The sequence below is a fragment of the Cydia pomonella genome, chromosome 3 (assembly GCF_033807575.1).
Source record: "Cydia pomonella isolate Wapato2018A chromosome 3, ilCydPomo1, whole genome shotgun sequence".
NCBI classification, from domain to species: domain Eukaryota; kingdom Metazoa; phylum Arthropoda; class Insecta; order Lepidoptera; family Tortricidae; genus Cydia; species Cydia pomonella.
In genome coordinates, this window is record NC_084705.1 from 29,823,566 (window position 1) to 29,842,271 (window position 18,706).

General features: G+C 39.1%; 2 protein-coding genes across 3 annotated transcripts in view; one reads left to right on the plus strand and one right to left on the minus strand.

Annotated features, from left to right (window-relative positions):
* The first annotated feature begins 262 nt into the window (after positions 1-262).
* LOC133516518 (UBX domain-containing protein 6) lies at positions 263-15,842 on the plus strand. 2 transcript variants are annotated; one of them, XM_061849503.1, is made up of 10 exons: positions 273-403; positions 1,244-1,317; positions 1,957-2,286; positions 3,451-3,593; positions 4,229-4,370; positions 5,569-5,663; positions 6,353-6,506; positions 8,609-8,766; positions 11,108-11,237; positions 12,730-15,842. In XM_061849503.1, the coding sequence occupies exons 3-10, from the start codon at positions 2,038-2,040 to the stop codon at positions 13,000-13,002; spliced, it is 1,344 nt and encodes a 447-aa protein (XP_061705487.1). In that variant the 5' UTR covers positions 273-403; positions 1,244-1,317; positions 1,957-2,037; the 3' UTR covers positions 13,003-15,842. The 2 variants fall into 2 exon arrangements, with proteins under 2 accessions (XP_061705488.1, XP_061705487.1); XM_061849504.1 differs by lacking the exon at positions 1,244-1,317 and having other exon boundaries at positions 263-403.
* Positions 15,837-18,706, minus strand: part of LOC133516517 (structural maintenance of chromosomes protein 4) — an 80,481-nt gene continuing 77,611 nt past the window's right edge. The window contains exons 23-24 of the mRNA XM_061849502.1: positions 18,194-18,377; positions 15,837-17,528 (exon numbers count right to left, since the gene is read on the minus strand). Of these exons, the coding sequence (XP_061705486.1) occupies positions 17,364-17,528; positions 18,194-18,377 (349 nt within the window). The 3' untranslated portion in view covers positions 15,837-17,363. The remainder of the gene's footprint in view (positions 17,529-18,193; positions 18,378-18,706) is intronic.

An 18,706-nucleotide genomic window follows, 5' to 3' on the forward strand; every position in this document is an offset into this window, starting at 1 on the left:
TGTCATTTGTCAGTTCGGTTTTGTAGTGCAAATGCTTTTTATTTTCAATATTAACCGCTCCAGAATACATAAATTACATGTGTGATGTCTGTATTCGACACCGCAGTTTTTAATTCGACCCTGTATGAGGCCTTGTATCTTCAAATCGGGGACACTTTCGCTCTAGCAAAGGACTTTTTCGGATCATGCGTGTCATCCTTACCGATTGAGGATTTTTCCAAATCGGTTGTGAATTTCACTGAACTATCTTGGTACGAAGATATAGCCGGCGTATTTTACTTCAACGAATTCCAGTTTTTGCTACTGCAGACCTTCGTTCTCATTTTATTGGTTACTTTGTTATTGATTGTCATTTCTTGGCGTGTTTACGGCAAACGGATTTCTGAGCGGTTTATGAAACCAGGTGAGTGGATTTTTGTCAATATTTGCATACATTCACAATGACCTTGTATGTCTAGTTTTTGCGCACCAGTTGCATTGTAATGTATAGGCGCATGAGATTGACAATAGACAAATAAATTCTTTGTTTTTAGGGTTCCATACCCCATAAAAGAAAGGGAACCCTTACAGGATCACTTTGTTATCTGTCTGTCAAGACCCTTTATCTCGTTAACCTGTGCAGTTATCGAGCCATATTCTCAGGTCTACAGTCCCTTGAAGCTGTCAAAAAAAATCAAACCATATCTTTTGTTTATGTTAAGGCTCAACAACGTAAACAAAAGATATGGCCGCTTGTGCCGCAAAAAAACATATTTTGACACTCTCAAGGGAATCAAAATTTATAAGGTATTTCCTAGAAATATAAAATTTGGCAAGTAATCCTCCACTACAAGTACAAGGAAAAAATAAAAATACAGTGTAAACAGTATATAGCGATACTCAAGGGACTGGACGTTTTTTGACGCAATAGAGAGTTTTCGTTATATAGAGAGAAATTCATATTAAAGCTATGATAGCCAACAAATGTCAACATTATAAGAAGTGAATTGTTATATCGAGTGATGTTTTATGGAGCTTGCACTGTAATTTAAATTTGTACGGAACCCGGCAGGCGAGTCCGACTTGCACTTATCCATTATTTTTTTATTCCCAGCTGGCCTATGTCTCTTAGCCTATTAAGTTGCTAATTGTTATTGAGCCCATATTGAGCTTTTTATTGTTGAATCATTGTTGCTGGAAAACATCATGCTTATTCATTCTTAATTGTATTATTGAGGTTATTTAAAGTATTACTTCAACATAGGCATGGAATCTTAGACTGCATGAAGGTAGAAGTCCCAATCCCTGTCAGCATTATACCAACGTTAGCAATCCAAGGTAGGTTAGGTTCAAGTTAAAAGAGGATTATTTTTAACCGTTCTAACTCAATTGTGTGATGTATACTTGTGATGCTTTTAAGGAAAAGACAACTTATCCTTTAGCTGCCCAGATGCCTTTAAAAAGGTCTCCTGTTCCATTCTATTTTGAATTTTTACTATGAGAAATCAAATTGTATTTGTCTTGGCAAATATTTATTTGTGGGTGGTTAGATGATTGTTGGTTGTCAATAAGATTTTATTAATGTACAATGTGTTTAATAGTGTATAATGACATAGTAACAGAATAGATACAGAGAAGTCATTAATTTAACTTCAGATAATTAATACACCCTTACAAACAGCCTACAATGTGTTTTTAAGTTGATAATCATAGTCAGAATGTAATATCTTAATTTAAACCAAGGCTTAATTATCTCTAATATGTTGATGAAAATAAAAGAATGAAAATCTAAAGCAAACTACCAAACTTTTCATGCAAAGCAGAGTAATAGATTTAACAAATTAAATTACTAATACTATACTGTATCTTTCATTGATACAGTTTCTATAGTGCTTAAAGTATGTATTGAATGTAATGTTTGTAACCAAACAAGACATCATGCTATCTCAGATAACTTATCTTAACATAATCTTTCAGCTACTTTGGATACAATAGAACAGCTGAAAGAAAGTGTTTCGAAGTTAAAACTGCCTAAAGAGCACACACCGAGAATATAAAATGGCGGACAAAATTATCAATTTTTTTAAGAAGAAAAAGTCAGATGTTCAGTTCAAGCGGGCAGGGCCCGGACACAGGCTAAGTGAGGCTACGTTGAGCAGTCAGAGCTCGACATCGGTGAAGAATGAGCCGGTGGTTAGGAGAACTGGGTTGTCGGAGGAGAGTAAGACTGCCGCTGAAGCAGCACTGGCCAGGATGCAGAAGAAGAGCACTAACCCTGGGTTCAACACGTCTTATGCTGCTATACAGGTATATTGGACAATTCAAAGCCACAACTTAGAGATACTTAGAGTATTTAGACACTTAGATACTTAGAGTAGAAGTAAAGTAATCTAAATAGGCGCAACACACACAAACTCCGAAAATGTACAGTTGATACCCTAACTTAAGTATCCACTTTTATATACAGCTAATATTTAATTCGGTTTACAGCTAAGACGATATGGGTACTTAAGTTAGGTACAGTCAGCGTCAAATACTTTGTAGCAGTCAAAGTGGCCAAATAGTTCGGTACACCATACTAAATATATAGTGTACCGAACTATTTGGCTACTTTGGTTGCTACAAAGTATTTGACACTGACTGTACCAATACCAACTTTTGTTTTGTTTGTATGGACAGATCAATTATTTCTTGCATGGAATCAAAATTTTCTGTTAAAAATGGATACTTATTCATTTTTGTTTAAAATAATATAATGTGTTTAAAATAATATAAATTATATAACCAGAGCATCAATGTTTTTGCTTTGTAATGGTTTTAAGCACCAGTTTGATGATAGACTCACTTAAATGTCTACTGAGTTATTGACCCAAGTTTCTGAATTTTGTAACTAAAACAATATTGGAGCAAACTATGCTGTTATACGGAAAAACATCAAAGGTTTTTGTAGGTGAAAATTTTAATATTTCAAAAATTCATGCATTGTAAAGGACCATGCGTCAAAATTAATCCAAAACCAACAAACATGAGAGTTGGGCTATTAAATAGGTATTTAAATCTACTTCATTTAATTATATGGGCACTGAGATATTTATATTATAGTGAAAATGTCATCACCCTTATTACTCAGGCAATAAGATTCCTTCGCTGGGCGAGCGCGGCGAATGGTTTGCCGCGCTGGCATCGGTGCGCAAACCCTGTAGCAATTTCTTTACTTACTTGGACTCTATTGCGTAGGTAATTAGGGTGATGATATTTTGACTAAAATACAAATATCTCAGTTCTGCAATGGAATTCCGCTTGGTGCCCATAGAATTAAATGAAGTAGATTTAAAGACCTATTTAACGACCTAACTCTCAGCTGTGTTGGTTTTGGGGCCAAGCTCCATACAAATTCAAAAATAATAATCAAAAAATCAAAATATCTACAAAATTGCCCATGGTCCTTTACTTGTGATATCTGTGTTTTAGGCGCAGGTTAAAAAAGAGCTTGAAAACGAGAGGGCGACAACTTCTAAACCACAAGAACTGAAACCAGATAGTGAAGCTCAAAAAGACAACACAGAGGAGCTGTTGTTACCCAAAAATATGGCTACGAATGGTGTATTTTTCAAGTAAGTATTTATGATTTTATCCATTACTCACATACCTACTTGCAGAGTTGCAATCCTTCAAAAACTACAGGGTAGCACCATCTCACTCTAACAGATAGTTGCCCTAGTTTTGCATGACTTCATGAAGGCAAAGAGAATTTGAAATAGAGGTACATTGTTAAAGAACATTTTGTAGACACAGTAAATTGACTGCCATCTTTCGACACATGATTAAAACTTTTAGAACACCATTTAACTATGACCCTTATTCTTTCGCATCGGCTAAGGGTTGTGACTATTAGATGGCGCCACTTTTTGACATTTAACAAATGTAACACATATCATTGAAAGAATAAGGAGCACAGTCAAATGGGGGTCTAAAAGTTTTAATCATGTGTCGAAAGATGGCAGTAAATGTGTGGCTACAAAAGGCAGCAAACAGAATGAAATTGACAATCCACCTCTAATTCATTCTGTTTGCTGAAAGTATAAGTGAAATTTTTAAGGTGTTCGGATTTTGGGAAAAGCTCTTAAATAATATTCGGGCATCTCATCAAAATTCCAACTATACACAACTTTCGGTATATATATAGGTATCCGTTCATTGATCTAAAATCTGGTTAATTCCTTATACTGAAATTTCGTAATATTTTCAGATGTCCAATGATTAACGATGAGGTTTTAACGAAACAAGAATGGAAAGCGAAGATAAAAGAGTTTTTGTACGAACAGTTAGAGGAAGAGAGAGGGCTGACAGCCTGTCTCATAATACAGTCTTGTAACGATAACAGAGAAAAGGTAAGTAAATGTTTTACACTTTTAAAGCCTAGTTAGTGTCTCAGCCCTAAATTAACCCATTGATCGCCAATGACGTCACCACAGCCCAATATCAACTTTCGTGCATACCGACAAGGCTCCTAATGACGCACCACATGATAGGCATGAAGTTAAAAAGGTTAATACTCAAAATCTGAAAGGGGACGACCGCTTCTCCATACAGATGTAGTCCCCATTTTCCTTTCTTTTTTAATATTACGCCGGTGGCAAACAAGCATATGGCCCGCCTCTCGGTAAGCAGTCTCCGTAGCCTATGTACGCCTGCAACTCCAGAGTAGTTACATGCGCGTTTCCGATCCTAAACCCCCTCATTGAGCTCTGGAAACTTTACTCACCGGCAGGAACACAACACTGAGTAGGGTCTAGTGTTATTTGGCTGCGGTTTTCTGTAAGGTGGAGGTACTTCCCCAGTTGGGCTCTGCTCTAGATCTGGAATGACATCCACTGGTTGTGGCCTACCACACAAAGCGAGATGACATTCACAATGCCCATACCTCTCTTTTGGACGTAGTTTAAGGACGTACCCGGGTCGTTGTTAATATCCAGAGAGGAAAATGGGGACTACGTTTGTATGAAAAGGCGATTTCGCAGGGGGTCCTCCACTTTCCTCTTAAGATTACAAGACAGTTAAAATCTGTAAATATGGCCAAGAATGACCAATTACATTTTATCCAAACCTTTGACGACCGGTTTGGCCTAGTGGGTAGTGACCCTGCCTACGAAGCTGATGGTCCCGGGTTCAAATCCTGGTAAGGGCATTTATTCGTGTGATGAGCATGGATATTTGTTCCTGAGTCATGGGTGTTTTCTATGTATTTAAGTATTTATAAATATTTATATATTATATATATCGTTGTCTAAGTACCCTCAATACAAGCCTTATTGAGCTTACTGTGGGACTTAGTCAATTTGTGTAATAATGTCCTATAATATTTATTTATTTATATTTATTTATTTGTAAATCTATGTCATTCCGGAAATTTTGCTATCTAGTTATCCGCGAACATGACCTTATAACCACCAGAAAAACGTATTATTTAGTATGTGTCCAAGAGGTAAAAGTTGAAATTGTTATCTTTCTCAATAATTTACTAAAGGCTTCACAGCATATTTCAGGCATTTCTAATAAATTACTATATTTGATCATTTATTATTCTAGGTTAACACCTGCGTGGAAACGCTGTGCAAGTACCTAGAAAACATTGTCACTTATCCAGAAGAGGAGAAGTACCAAAAGATCAGGATGTCGAATAGGCAAGTTTAGAACCTTTTCAACTGTTTCTTTGCTAACTTTGCTTATCAAGATATTACGAAAATATTATAACTATTAAAAGAATCTCATACTCGGTTATGAAATTAATGAGTATGCCAACTATGCCATTTTTTTAATGTTATCGAATCTGGGAAAAAAGGGGCTTTACTTCACTTTTTGTGCCTTTACCGTTTTCAACAGAAAATAGTTATTTGTTTTACAAGGGGGCAAAGTTGTAACCATCGTGCCTTGAAACCCTTGCAACACTCACTACATTCTTGGTTCTATTTTGGAAACTTTCGCTTGCTCGAGTATCGGGTAGTACGAGCAGTTAAACAAATCTTTTCACCACACCAACGCGAGGAAAATACTAACTTTAATATATCAAACAAAATCAAATGAAATGAACATTATTACACAGTTATCATTCAAAACCATCATTGAAAGTAAATTCTACCAGCCAACATAAAGAAACAACTCAAAATTTGTGGATAAAATGCATCTTTCTCATTAATTTTCGAACAATCTAGCTAGCCTTTTCGTGACGGTGTTGTAAAAAGATTTTTTCGAATCGGTCCAACCATCTGTAAGAAACCAAGAACCGAAGGTACATAAACCAAAATCCGACGTCCAAGTCACATGAACATACATAATAAAATCTTGACAAATTGAGAACCGCCTCTATTCACAGAGCGTTCGCAGACCGCGTGCAACCAATAGAAGGCTCCATGGATCTGCTGATGGCAGCTGGGTTTACTCAGCAGACACTTCCCAACCCGGACGGACAGGACGAACAGTACTTAGTGTTCAACAAGGACAACGTGCCTAGCGTCGAGAGTTTGATTGTAAGTTTATACTTATAACTAGAGATTGTATAAGATATCCATGGATCTGCTGCTGGCAGCTGGGTTTACTCAGACACTGCCCAACCCGGACGGACAGGACGAACAGTACTTAGTGTTTAACTAGGACAACGCGCCTAGCGTCGAGAGTTTGATTGTAAGATATTACTTATTACTAGAGATTGTATAAGATATCCATGCATCTGCTGATGGCAGCTGGGTTTACTCAGACACTGCCCAACCCGGACGGACAGGACGAACAGTACTTAGTGTTCAACAAGGACAACGTGCCTAGCGTCGAGAGTTTGATTGTAAGATTATACTTATAACTAGAGATTGTATAAGATATCCATGGATCTGCTGCTGGCAGCTGGGTTTACTCAGACACTGCCCAACCTGGACGGCCAGGACGAACAGTACTTAGTGTTCAACAAGGACAACGTGCCTAGCGTCGAGAGTTTGATTGTAAGTTTATACTTATAACTAGAGATTGTATAAGATATCCATGGATCTGCTGCTGGCAGCTGGGTTTACTCAGACACTGCCCAACCCGGACGGACAGGACGAACAGTACTTAGTGTTTAACTAGGACAACGTGCCTAGCGTCGAGAGTTTGATTGTAAGATATTACTTATTACTAGAGATTGTATAAGATATCCATGCATCTGCTGATGGCAGCTGGGTTTACTCAGACACTGCCCAACCCGGACGGACAGGACGAACAGTACTTAGTGTTCAACAAGGACAACGTGCCTAGCGTCGAGAGTTTGATTGTAAGATTATACTTATAACTAGAGATTGTATAAGATATCCATGGATCTGCTGCTGGCAGCTGGGTTTACTCAGACACTGCCCAACCTGGACGGCCAGGACGAACAGTACTTAGTGTTCAACAAGGACAACGTGCCTAGCGTCGAGAGTTTGATTGTAAGATATTACTTATTACTAGAGATTGTATAAGATATCCATGCATCTGCTGATGGCAGCTGGGTTTACTCAGACACTGCCCAACCCGGACGGACAGTACGAACAGTACTTAGTGTTCAACAACGTGGTAATGCTGCCAGCCTTCTGGGCACGCTGCCAATAGACGGCGATTTGGGGAATTTTTTCTGGGTGAACCCACATCCAGCGTGTCTCACAATCTTCATATCAAACGTAAATTTGTTATAATGCTTGACACAATAACCAATCTATAAGCGACATATAAAATTCACTAAATCTAGTTTCGTTAACTCCCTACTATCCTTTCTAACATTGTAAATGCGAAAGTCTATTTCCTGTCTGTTACCTGTTCGTGCTTAATGTTTAAGACGCCAACGACAGATATATCCGAATCATAGGTCCAACACCAATGACGTCAAACCAATCCGTCACAGACCACAGAGCAACATAGACCTACATGCATATGCATTAAGTTCCATTTCAGTTTTGATACTTCGTTTTGTTTGACACGGCGTCGAAACAGATTTAGATGAAATTCGGCTTGGAGATTGAGATTCGGGGAAAGACAGAGAGTAGTTTTTATCAATCATCATCATCATACCACGCAGACAATGTTGCAGGCAGAAGCCTATAGCAGGCATAGTCTATTTTTTTGTCCCGTAGACTAAAATGACATTTCATGTGTTGCTAGTTTTTTACGTCTTATAAATAGTGATGTGCTACAACCGGTACTAACCGAAAATATACTATTGGGAGTTACTTATATAGGCATGTAACATCATTTTGAGGCATTTAGCAAAGTTTGTATCCAGGTCTAAACACAATATTTCTAATATTTAAAAGCGATTTTATTGTAAGATTAACAGTCACCTCGAAGCTCATAATGCAATTTTTAAATGTTTGAGTGGATTAGTAGTGAGTAGATTTTATTTATTGTTTACTTCCTATCATGTAGTGAGTAGATTTCATTCATTCTTTATTTTGAATCTAAAATTAATGTAGTATTTATCGGTTATTCAAAAACCGAAATCAAAGATCAGCACTATTTGTTTTAAGCTGGTCACATTATTTTGTACGTTTGACATTTGTGGTTGTCATTTTAGTCTACGGAATAAAAAAACGGACTTTAGTACAAAATTAATTCACATGTTTTATTTCAGAGTCTAATAGAAGCTCTCCGTTCAGCCGAGCCGGTGCCTCTCGAACTAGACCGAGGCCTGCAGGTGCTGCTGCCGTCGCAGGCCGTCGCCAAGGTGCAGCTCCCGCCTTCCTTCTACGCGCTCAAGCCCGAGGACATCAAGCGGGAACAGCAACTGAGGTACTACAAGTTTACCGAATAAGCCGGTAGATGGTGCTGACCCGCACGCGGCGATTTCTAAATCGCGCTAACGAGGTTTTTTTGCATTAGTATATATGCTTTGGCAAACGCACTTCGTCAGATGAAACGAGCCCTAAATCAAAATTGCACATGTAATACCGAATCTTCGCGCATACATTTTTCATACTTGTCGCCTTTTATTACTGACGGAAATAGCTATTTAAACTATAAGGCAGGGGTCATCAAATGGAGGATCGCGGTCCGAATTCGGACCGTTGACCTATTTTATTTTTTGATTATTTAATTAACTTTATGTTAATAACGCTCTATAATTTTAGTCAAGATAAGTATTTCATACAAAAATAAACTTTATGCAATACAGTTTAAGTGTCAAATTTGCAAACGGACATTTCAAAACATTGAATACTTTATGGTTAAATGACGTTTTCATAAATTGATCATTGTATAAACGTCAAAATAAAATAGTGTATGTAACTATATAATTAAGCATTAAAATACTCGCTTCGTTCGTTTCTTAAACCCACACTCCCCACATACCCACGTGCATGAATGTTTTCAATACATTAGATTCTATTATAGAATTGTCATGGTTTATTCCCCTTGTCTTAAAAAAGTTTCAGTTGGTTTGCAAACAGTAAATACATCTTCAGACGCATAAAAAAGGCCACCCATGTACAACAACAAAAAAAAAACGCGTATGTGAGCGGTATGCCTGTGACTCCATAGATTTTTGTTCCGTATCAACAAAACGGATTATTAAATACCATAAAATTACGCAGAATTCACATTAGTTCTGTTAAAATATCAATAGAATTCACTGAAAGAAATGGGAGAATCAACTTTTTAGCTTCACTCGTTGCCATGGTTACGATTAGTTGTCCAGGGGACAAAAGTTCATTGAAATACTGATTTTATGGTACTTAAATGTATTAAACTTGCGTTTTTGTGGTCGTTATAACCAATGTCCATAATGGGCCGCTACTAAGCATGTTAATAGAACGGCATACAACGTCTCTTCAAACAAACTGTGCCACTGTTGTCCCTTGGACAACGGGACAGGATAACAAAACAAAAAAAGTTGATTCACCCAAATATATGCCATCCTATTTTCTTGTTGTTTTGCTTAAGCGCTTTTTTCACAGAACATTTCGTCATGTTTGACAGTTGTCGTTGTCGACGGCCGAAACGAGACTGGGAGCAAAACTCATGCTCAAGGCGTTCGAGCATTACTTTTGTGGGGCCATTTTTTTTTGGCTGATTGTGAATCCAGTTAATTATACTTACATCAATGGTAGAAACGAACCGCGATGGTCATTTTATTTTAAGAACTGGACCCCTGCTGACTTTTTGATATTTAACAAACTGAACACATATCATTGAAAAAATAAGGATCAAAGTCAAATGGCGTTCTAAAAGTTTTAATTATGTGTCGAAAGATGGCAGTATATTTACGTCGCTACAAAATTTTCTTTGACAATACACCTCTATTTCATATTCTTTTTGGTTTAGAAGGTCATCATAAGGCCTTTAACATCTTGATAGATGATTTTATGCAGCGTTTGTATGTGAGGGACAACGTCTCTCGTGGCTGTATAAGCCAATGCAGGGCCGGCATTTGTGACCACATTTGTGACAGCTATAGGAGGGAGCCATGTCGGCAACAACTTCAGGTGGGTTGTGCTTCTTCGCGCGTTTTCGGGCAAGGTCTTGGAACCACGCGTTGTCGTGAATATCGCGACCTTTCGCGATGGCACTCCTCCATCCATCACGATCTGACGCGAGATCCTCCCTAGTTATGGTACATACTAGTTATGTACAGAATGTAGCATTAGTTTATGAGACTGCTAGTTTAACAGTCCAGACGCGGTTTATTTATTTAGTATAAATTTTATTTTGACACTTGGAGAGACTTTACACCTCCAAATTTTATTAGTATTAGTACTCTGACATTGGGGACCTTTTACATCTCCAGATTTAATGTGTTTTTAACCATAGAGACTATACATCTCTATTGTATTGTATTAATTATTTATTTTAAGATTATTATAATGTAATGTTTACCCAGGTATTGGCTGTTGTATTTATAAATGTTGTTATGTATTTTTCATGTCACTATATGATGTTACTATTAATGTTGTATTGACTTGTAAAAGAGCCCTTGAGGCCTACTTGCAGAATAAATTTTTGAATTTTGAATCGATGTCAAAAGAGACCATGTCGCGTTTTACGCAGTCTTTAAAAGGTAAGGTTAGGTAAGGTTTAGAATGTAAGTTGTGATTAAATAACAATAGATTTGATTGTATTTACTACATTGTCACAGAACCGAGGCCATAGAGAAGATGCAGATGCTGCGCACGAAGGCGATGCGCGAGAAGGACGAGCTGCGGGAGATGCGAAAATACAAATTCGCCATCATACGGGTTCGGTTCCCCGACGGGATACTCTTGCAGGTAACGTTTTTCTGTGCATTATAAGCTGCATTTCTCGGGCGAGATTTGAACTCGCCACTCAGGACCACTAGTCCATCGCTCTGCGAACTGAGCTACCGAGACTTCATTCGATGACAGCAAATGTTTCCATCTTATCAATCATGCGCCATGTAGTTCGAGTCATCCACGATGACGCGCAGATTTGTATATATTTAACACTTTCGCAACCAGGCAAAATTTCGAACAATACCCCAGAAACCGACAGTACTCGCTAGTCGAGCAACGACGTGCAACTCAATGCCGCACGCCGCGAACCCGCTAGTCGGGCAAGCGGCGGACGCTCAGGGCTGTGCCAAGTAACTTTCGTATACTTACGTGAATAAAATTAAATCTGCTGTCTCATCTGTTTATCCATATCTCCTATTGATACATACCCGTGTATGCAATTTAACGTAACCAACTAATAAGAATTTTTATTTTGTAATCGCATTAGGTTAAGTAAATAAAAATCCAAAGTGAAGTAATAAAATATGTATAATAATCAACTGTACGAATTTTTCGACCACACAAGTATATAATAATCAGAAGACTTTTTCTGTTAGTGGCAGTGGCAGCCCTGAGGTAGCGAAGATGCAATGCTTGCCCGCCTGTCGGGTACTTTGGCGTCGCGTGTAGGTTTATAGCTCGTGCCCGACTACCGGGTCATCTGAGTAAAGTTTACGAGGGCCCGAGTGTCGGGTACGCGGTGTCGAAAGTGTTAAAATAAGTTTTTGGCAAAAATTTCATTTTTGATACAAGCTTTTATCGCTGACTGTACTTTTCTTTCCACAAGCAACTAATACGCATGGAGACTTCTAAAAACCCCAAACACAATTAGGTTACGTTGTTTTATCACAGAGTTCCTATGGCCACCTCCTGTCTCCATCATGAGATCTCGATGGTACCATAATATTGCATTGTCACCCGACTTACATGTGTATGCAAATTTTCAGCTTCATCGGAAATCGGGAAGTCGGTCAAATTTAATTTGCAAGATTTAATTACAGACAGACAACGAGTCAGGTGAAACTAAATAAAAGCTTAATAATATGACATTACGCATAGGCACGCGTCTTCGTGAATGACAGAATCTTCTTCCTCGCGTTGTCCCGGCATTTTGCCACGGCTCATGGGAGCCTGGAGTCCGCTTGACAACTAATCCCAAGATTTGGCGTAGGCACTAGTTTTTACGAAAGCGACTGCCATCTGACCTTCCAGCCCAGAGGGTAAACTAGGCCTTGTTGGGATTAGTCCGGTTTCCTCACGATGTTTTCCTTCACCGAAAAGCGACTGGTAAATATGATATTTCGTACATAAGTTCCGAAAAACTCATTGGTACGAGCCGGGGTTTGAACCCGCGACCTCCGGATTGCAAGTCGCACGCTCTTACCGCTAGGCCACCAGCGCTTCTTGAATGACAGAACCTATACCATATTTAATGTGCCTCCCACTTATTCGTTTCCCTGTCTTTCAGGGCACATTCTCCGTATACGAACACTACAGCGAAATCCACGACTTCGTCCAACAAAACCTAGAATACGACTTACCTTTCATCCTCAACACGCCCACCGGGCACAAGCTGACCCTCGAGGAGGACGCGACTAAGACCCTTATCGACCTGCGGCTGGTACCGGCCACTGTGCTCACTTTCGCGTGGCATCCTTCGGTTATCGACCAGATCAACATTAGCCCGAATAAGGATGTGTTTCTGAAGCCGGAGGTTATGGTACTTGTTAATGAGATATAGGATTGTGATATGAAAATGAGGAGGCTCGGAACCGGTTTTTTAAACACCAGTAAACACCGGTTTATTTCGGTTTTCCACCGAACTTTTATAAGAACGCGTACGTTTTAAAAACTTTTGTAACCTAAAAAAACGGTTTATTCGACGGGCTACGCAACTGCCGGTCGGCCTAGTGGTGTGCCGCGTATATATAGACACCGATATAGGAAGAAACCGGTTTTTATTGTTCTAAAGCGGTTAATTTTCCAAGAACTGGTCTCATAAAAACCGGTTTAAAAATAGCGGTTTTTCGAGTGAAACCGAAATTCAAAGGTTTTACGCTATGTACATGATAACGTTTAGAAATTTTACCGGTTTCCGAGTCTTGATGAGGACAGACGGTAGGTACACTCAACAGATGAGCTGGCTGCTTAGCCAACGTGCCAATCGTTAACACTTCGTAGCGTCGTCGTCTCTGTCACTCTTCCATATTAGTGCGACAGTGACAGTTGACTCTCGCTTACAGTGCGTAAACGAAAACGTTGGCTACGCATCCTGAGCAGGCGAGTTTTTCAAAGTGATTTGAACACAACTATTGTTTTTTTTTCTCTGATAGCTCTATGGTAACTATTTTCCTAATATTTCCTTTGCTTTAAAGGTTGAACCCGAATATTAAAAGCGTGTGTATCATTTTAAACACCTCGCCTGCTCAGATACTTCTGCTGTTAACGTTACACTATTTGCCTTAATGCCGGACACAAGTAAATAGTAAAGACTAAATAGTCTCCATAAAGCAGGGCTAAGATGGTCGGCTCTTTATCATTTGTCGCCATGCCTGTCACGTTCTAACAAGTATGTAAATGCGAAAGTGACGGGAATAGTGATAGGTGATAAAAATAGAACCATGCTGCCACCGCAGTCTTATTTGTAAATACTCGCCAATGTATTGATGTATCAATACATTGGTGAGCATGTTATCTATGATAAAGGCGAGAAACACAAATGTAGATTATCAGTCGCTCCAATTTTCTTGTCTTCGTCCCAGCTTATTTTTATGTAAAATACGTTTTAATTGTCAAAATGCTACGGTTTATAGATCGTGTCATTCACGAAGACGCGTGGCTTGACTCGTATTGTCATATTATTAAACGTTAGATTTGACAAAACTGCGCGTCATCGTGTATGACACGAGCTATATCCGCACCGTGATGTAGTGCTTTGGCACCTGCCTTTATGGCAAATTTATGTCTGCAAAAGCATTTTCGAACATTCTTCCTTCCACTAGATTATGTTATTTAATTGTTATTAAATTATTGCACCTCATTGCTTTTTTTATCTCTGTATAATAAAATTGTACACTAATGTGATGTTTCGTTATTTATCAAAAAATATAGGTTTTTAGGGTTCCGTACCTAAAGGGTCAAACGGACCCTATTACTGAGACTTCGCTGTCCGTCCGTCTGTCACCAGGCTGTATCTCATGAACCGTGATAGACAGTTGAAATTTTCACAGATGACGTATTTCTGTTGCCGTTATAACAACAAATACTAAAAAGTACGGAACCCTCGGTGGACGAGTCCGACTCGCACTTGGCCGATTTTTTTCTGAAATCGCTCTACGTAGGGGCAAAGATACATTGATTGAGTAAGATGCGTAAATCTAAGGACATTTCGTGCTTCGAATTTGAAACTGTATAACTCTGGTTGTCAAAAAATGACGTCTGACAATTCAGCAGTCCAGCGCCATCTGTTGAATATCAAAATAAGGAGCACGTTTTTTCTTAGACTTAACTCTCTATTACATTCAATTCTCTTTGGTAGGAGATAAATTATATCCTCAGGGCCGGATTTAGGGGAGGGCAACCGGGGCTACAGCCCTGGGGCCTCCACAAAAGAGGGGCCCCCACAATAGAGACTTCGGAAAATAATTTGGGGCCAGGGGGGCTCCACTTCTTTATTGCCCGAGGCCTCCAGACCTCTAAATCCGGCATTGTATATCCTGCTTGTAACAATGAGAATATCAAGGTGCGGAAACACGTGTCTATGCACTATAAATCCTAACCATCGATTAATCAGATTCATATTAGAGATGTGCCGACTACGGTTTTGGCCGACTAGCCGACTAGCCGACTAGTCGGCAGTCAGGTGGCCGACTAGTCGGCCGACTAGTCGGCGTAGCCGACTATGGTCTTCGCCTAAGTTCGGGCGTAATCGGAAACGTTCGGGTCGCCTGATTCGCTGCCGCACGTGGTTGCGTTTTCATGTTTTGACTAGTTTTGTTTACCTTTCCGATTCACTTGTTGCTCCGGTGTGTTATTATTAGAAAAACATACATAACGAATCGTAATTGTTGTTTAAAAGTTTAAATAAACAAGTAGTGATCTTTATAAACATTATGACTAAAAGAAAATCACGCGTGTGGACATTTTTTGACGATGTTGAAGATGATTCAAGTAAAGTGAAGTGTAATCAATGCCAAGTACTTATTTCGCGAGGTGGACTGGGTAAATCGGCAAACACTTCGAGTATGGTGGTTTTTTTATTTTATTTCCTTATTTTTTTGGAAGATCTAGGCAGCCGACTATTCGGCTCATTTTGCCGACTAGTCGCCGACTAGTCGCCGACTATAAATGTGGCCGGATAGTCGGCTTTCCCGACTAGTCGGCGACTAGTCGGCACATCTCTAATTCATATGGCTTTTTAATAGATGTAAAATAATTACACGTCTATATTATGAATTAGTCTATGGTTAATTAAAAACTCATTTGACTGGATATTTATTTTTGCATAGCAGCCGTTATTTTATGGTATTTTGTATATCGAGTTGTAAATTGGTCGAATAAATATTTAAAACAACGTTATAATGCCTTATCATTTTATTATAAAAACACTTACAATCAATAACATTAATATCTTACAGTAAAGATCAGATAAAGGTAAGTATGTATGTCAGTAAGGCAAAATACAAAACCTAACCTAAGTATGGCAAAGAGAATTTTAAATAGAGGTGGATTGTTAAAGTAAACTTTGTAGCCACAGTAAATTAACTGCCATCCTTCGACACATGATTAAATTTAGAACGCCATTTGACTTTGGTCCTTATTCTTCCACTGATATGTGTTAAAATTAATAAAATCATGTGTCGAAAGATGGCAGTAATTTTACTGTGGCTACAGAGTTTACTTTAACAATCCACCTCTATTTCAAATTCTCTTTGCCTATGGCCTTTTCCTACTATATTTCATTTTAAACTCATAAATTTTGTTATAAATCGAAAGTCATTCAAAAATATGTGACCGTGAATCAAGAATCGATATCATAGACGAGTTAAGGTCGCTTCATGAACAAAATAGTTAATAATCTTTCAAAAACACATTTGTGACGTTATCTAAAGGGAACTTATTGTCGATGGCGCTTCCGCCGTTATAAACGATGCTCCGATATTAATACAACGCTGCGCGACGCAGTGCCGCGTAAGCGCCATTGACAATAAGGTCCCTTTTCATAGATAATGTCACATTTTATCGTATGCTCTCCAAACATATCGACATTTGAAACTAATGAACGGAATAGAGGAGACATCTTTAGTTAATTTCGCAAACTTTGAGGGCTCCTCTACACGATGGCCCATCGTACGCCAGTCTAAGGGACGCAGCTATGCAGTGGAATGAGATAGCAATACCACTTGCTCCCTTTAACACATAAATGCGTCTATTGGATTGGCCTACGCTGGGCCATCGTGTAGAGGAGCCATAAGGGTAATGGCGTTGCAATCGTAAACCTATTTAACGCCATCTAGTGGCCAACCCATGAACGTCATGCACGCACCAATATCTCTGTCATAACGTTCTTGGCGTCACGGGTACGACGCCGTTAATCTTTATGACGGATATATACGAACCGTAGGTCCAACGCCGAAGACGGATTAATCCGTCACAGAGCAACATAGGCTTACGTGCATATGCATAAAGTTCAATTTCAGTTGACACAACTTTTGTGTTTGACACGGCGTCGAAGAGGTTACTCATTTTGGTTTATTTGTGTTAAACTGTTTTGTGATGCCTTTGTTAGCTTATTTATTGAATTGTATTTCTTAACAATGTAGCGCTTGTGGCTTTGCCGTAACTTGAAGTTTAAGAGGGAGATATGTAGTATATGTAAGTAGGTTATATAAGGAATCTATATTATTACTGGCCACCTATGAAGTTGTATGTAGAACTAAATAATAAATGAGAATCAGTCAGCTGTCAACCGGCCTTTGATTCACTGCAGGGCCTTGGCGTTTAAAGAGATAAAAAAACATTAGATATACCGAATCCCAAGATAATTTGGTTAGGTTCCAAACGATCTGTGGATGTAACCGCTTTATCAGTTCCGTGTGTATCTTACGAAACGGCAATATCCTCCTGCGGCTTCTCGGGCAGCTTGTTCTCTATGGTGAGCGACTTGGTGCAGTCCTCCGTCTTGTAGATGCCGACCAGCCGGTTGGACACCTCGAACATATTGTAGCGCAGCGAGATGATGATGAACTGCGCGTTTTTGGTCCGCTCCTGGGGGCAAAAACAAATAATTTGAAAAAACATGCAGAACTAGTCGCCTCGTGAGAAAATTATTATATGAAGCAGGTAGGTTCGTGAAGGAGGCAAACGTACAGGCGGCCTTATTGCCTGTCGAGACACTTTACAAACCGAGCTAACGCTTTCTGCGTGGACCAGTATGTCCCCAAAAGTAGGTAGTAATTAAAGACAACTCGTACTTTTCTGACAAAATCATTTTTTTACTGCTATTTGATGGAGAATTGTGTAAGGAATAATAAATGTGGTATATAATTTTCAAAATAAGGCATATTGAGAGAAGAAAAAATGATGGTTTTTTTTTATGAGACCCAAAATTAGGTGACTTATTTCTCGGAAACTAATAGCGAATCCATCTTTTACCTATCAGGACTTTACTTTCCTACTTTTATGGAATACGAAATACGAAATGATTAGCAGGTTTATTCTGTAGATGTCCGTTTTTTTCTTATTCCAGTCAAGAGGCCACACAACTACGGTTTTTTCTTACATGTGTTTTTGTAATTTTACATTCATATGAACCAGCTAAAGACAGCATTTAAGTTCAACTTCGCTTAGACTTCGGCCCGCTCCAAGCACCCTTTCGTCACGCGATCTATCACCACCGATGTCAACGATACATGTCGGGACATGTCCCCCACCTTGATGTAGTTGGCGACGATGGAGACGTTCTTGAAGTCGAGCGCGGCGTCGATCTCGTCCATGACGTAGAGCGGCGTGGGCTTGTAGTAGTGCAGCGCGAACACCAGCGCCAGCGACGACAGCGTCTTCTCGCCGCCCGACAGGTTGGAGATGTTCTTCCACGACTTGTTCGGGGGACGGACGCTGGGGATTACGAATAATGTACTAACTTTATGCACTAAAATAGTTATTTACGATACAAATACAGAAAATAGTATTCATGGCCTGGAGTGAGTAGGCTTGTTCGAGCTGCTGAGGTGAAAATATTTTTTCTCAAACTTGCTATGAAATGATGACATGACTTACGTCAAATTAGGTCCAGAAATACTACATATCAGGTGCGATGGCTGAAGATGATATGTAAAGGAATTTCATATAGCCTTACACACCTAGGACTGTAAAGCAACCTTCTTTTGTTTTTTAACGTCAAATTGTGACACAACGTCTTGGCATCCAACCATCAACTGGCTTCA

Bases quoted from the DNA above. Each gene is read 5' to 3' on its own strand.
- LOC133516518 (XM_061849504.1), top strand. From the start codon at position 2,038: ATGGCGGACAAAATTATCAATTTTTTTAAGAAGAAAAAGTCAGATGTT. The intron at 8,767-11,107 runs GTACTACAAGTT...ACATTGTCACAG, and splicing joins AAGCGGGAACAGCAACTGAG to AACCGAGGCCATAGAGAAGA. The intron at 11,238-12,729 runs GTAACGTTTTTC...CCTGTCTTTCAG, and splicing joins CCGACGGGATACTCTTGCAG to GGCACATTCTCCGTATACGA.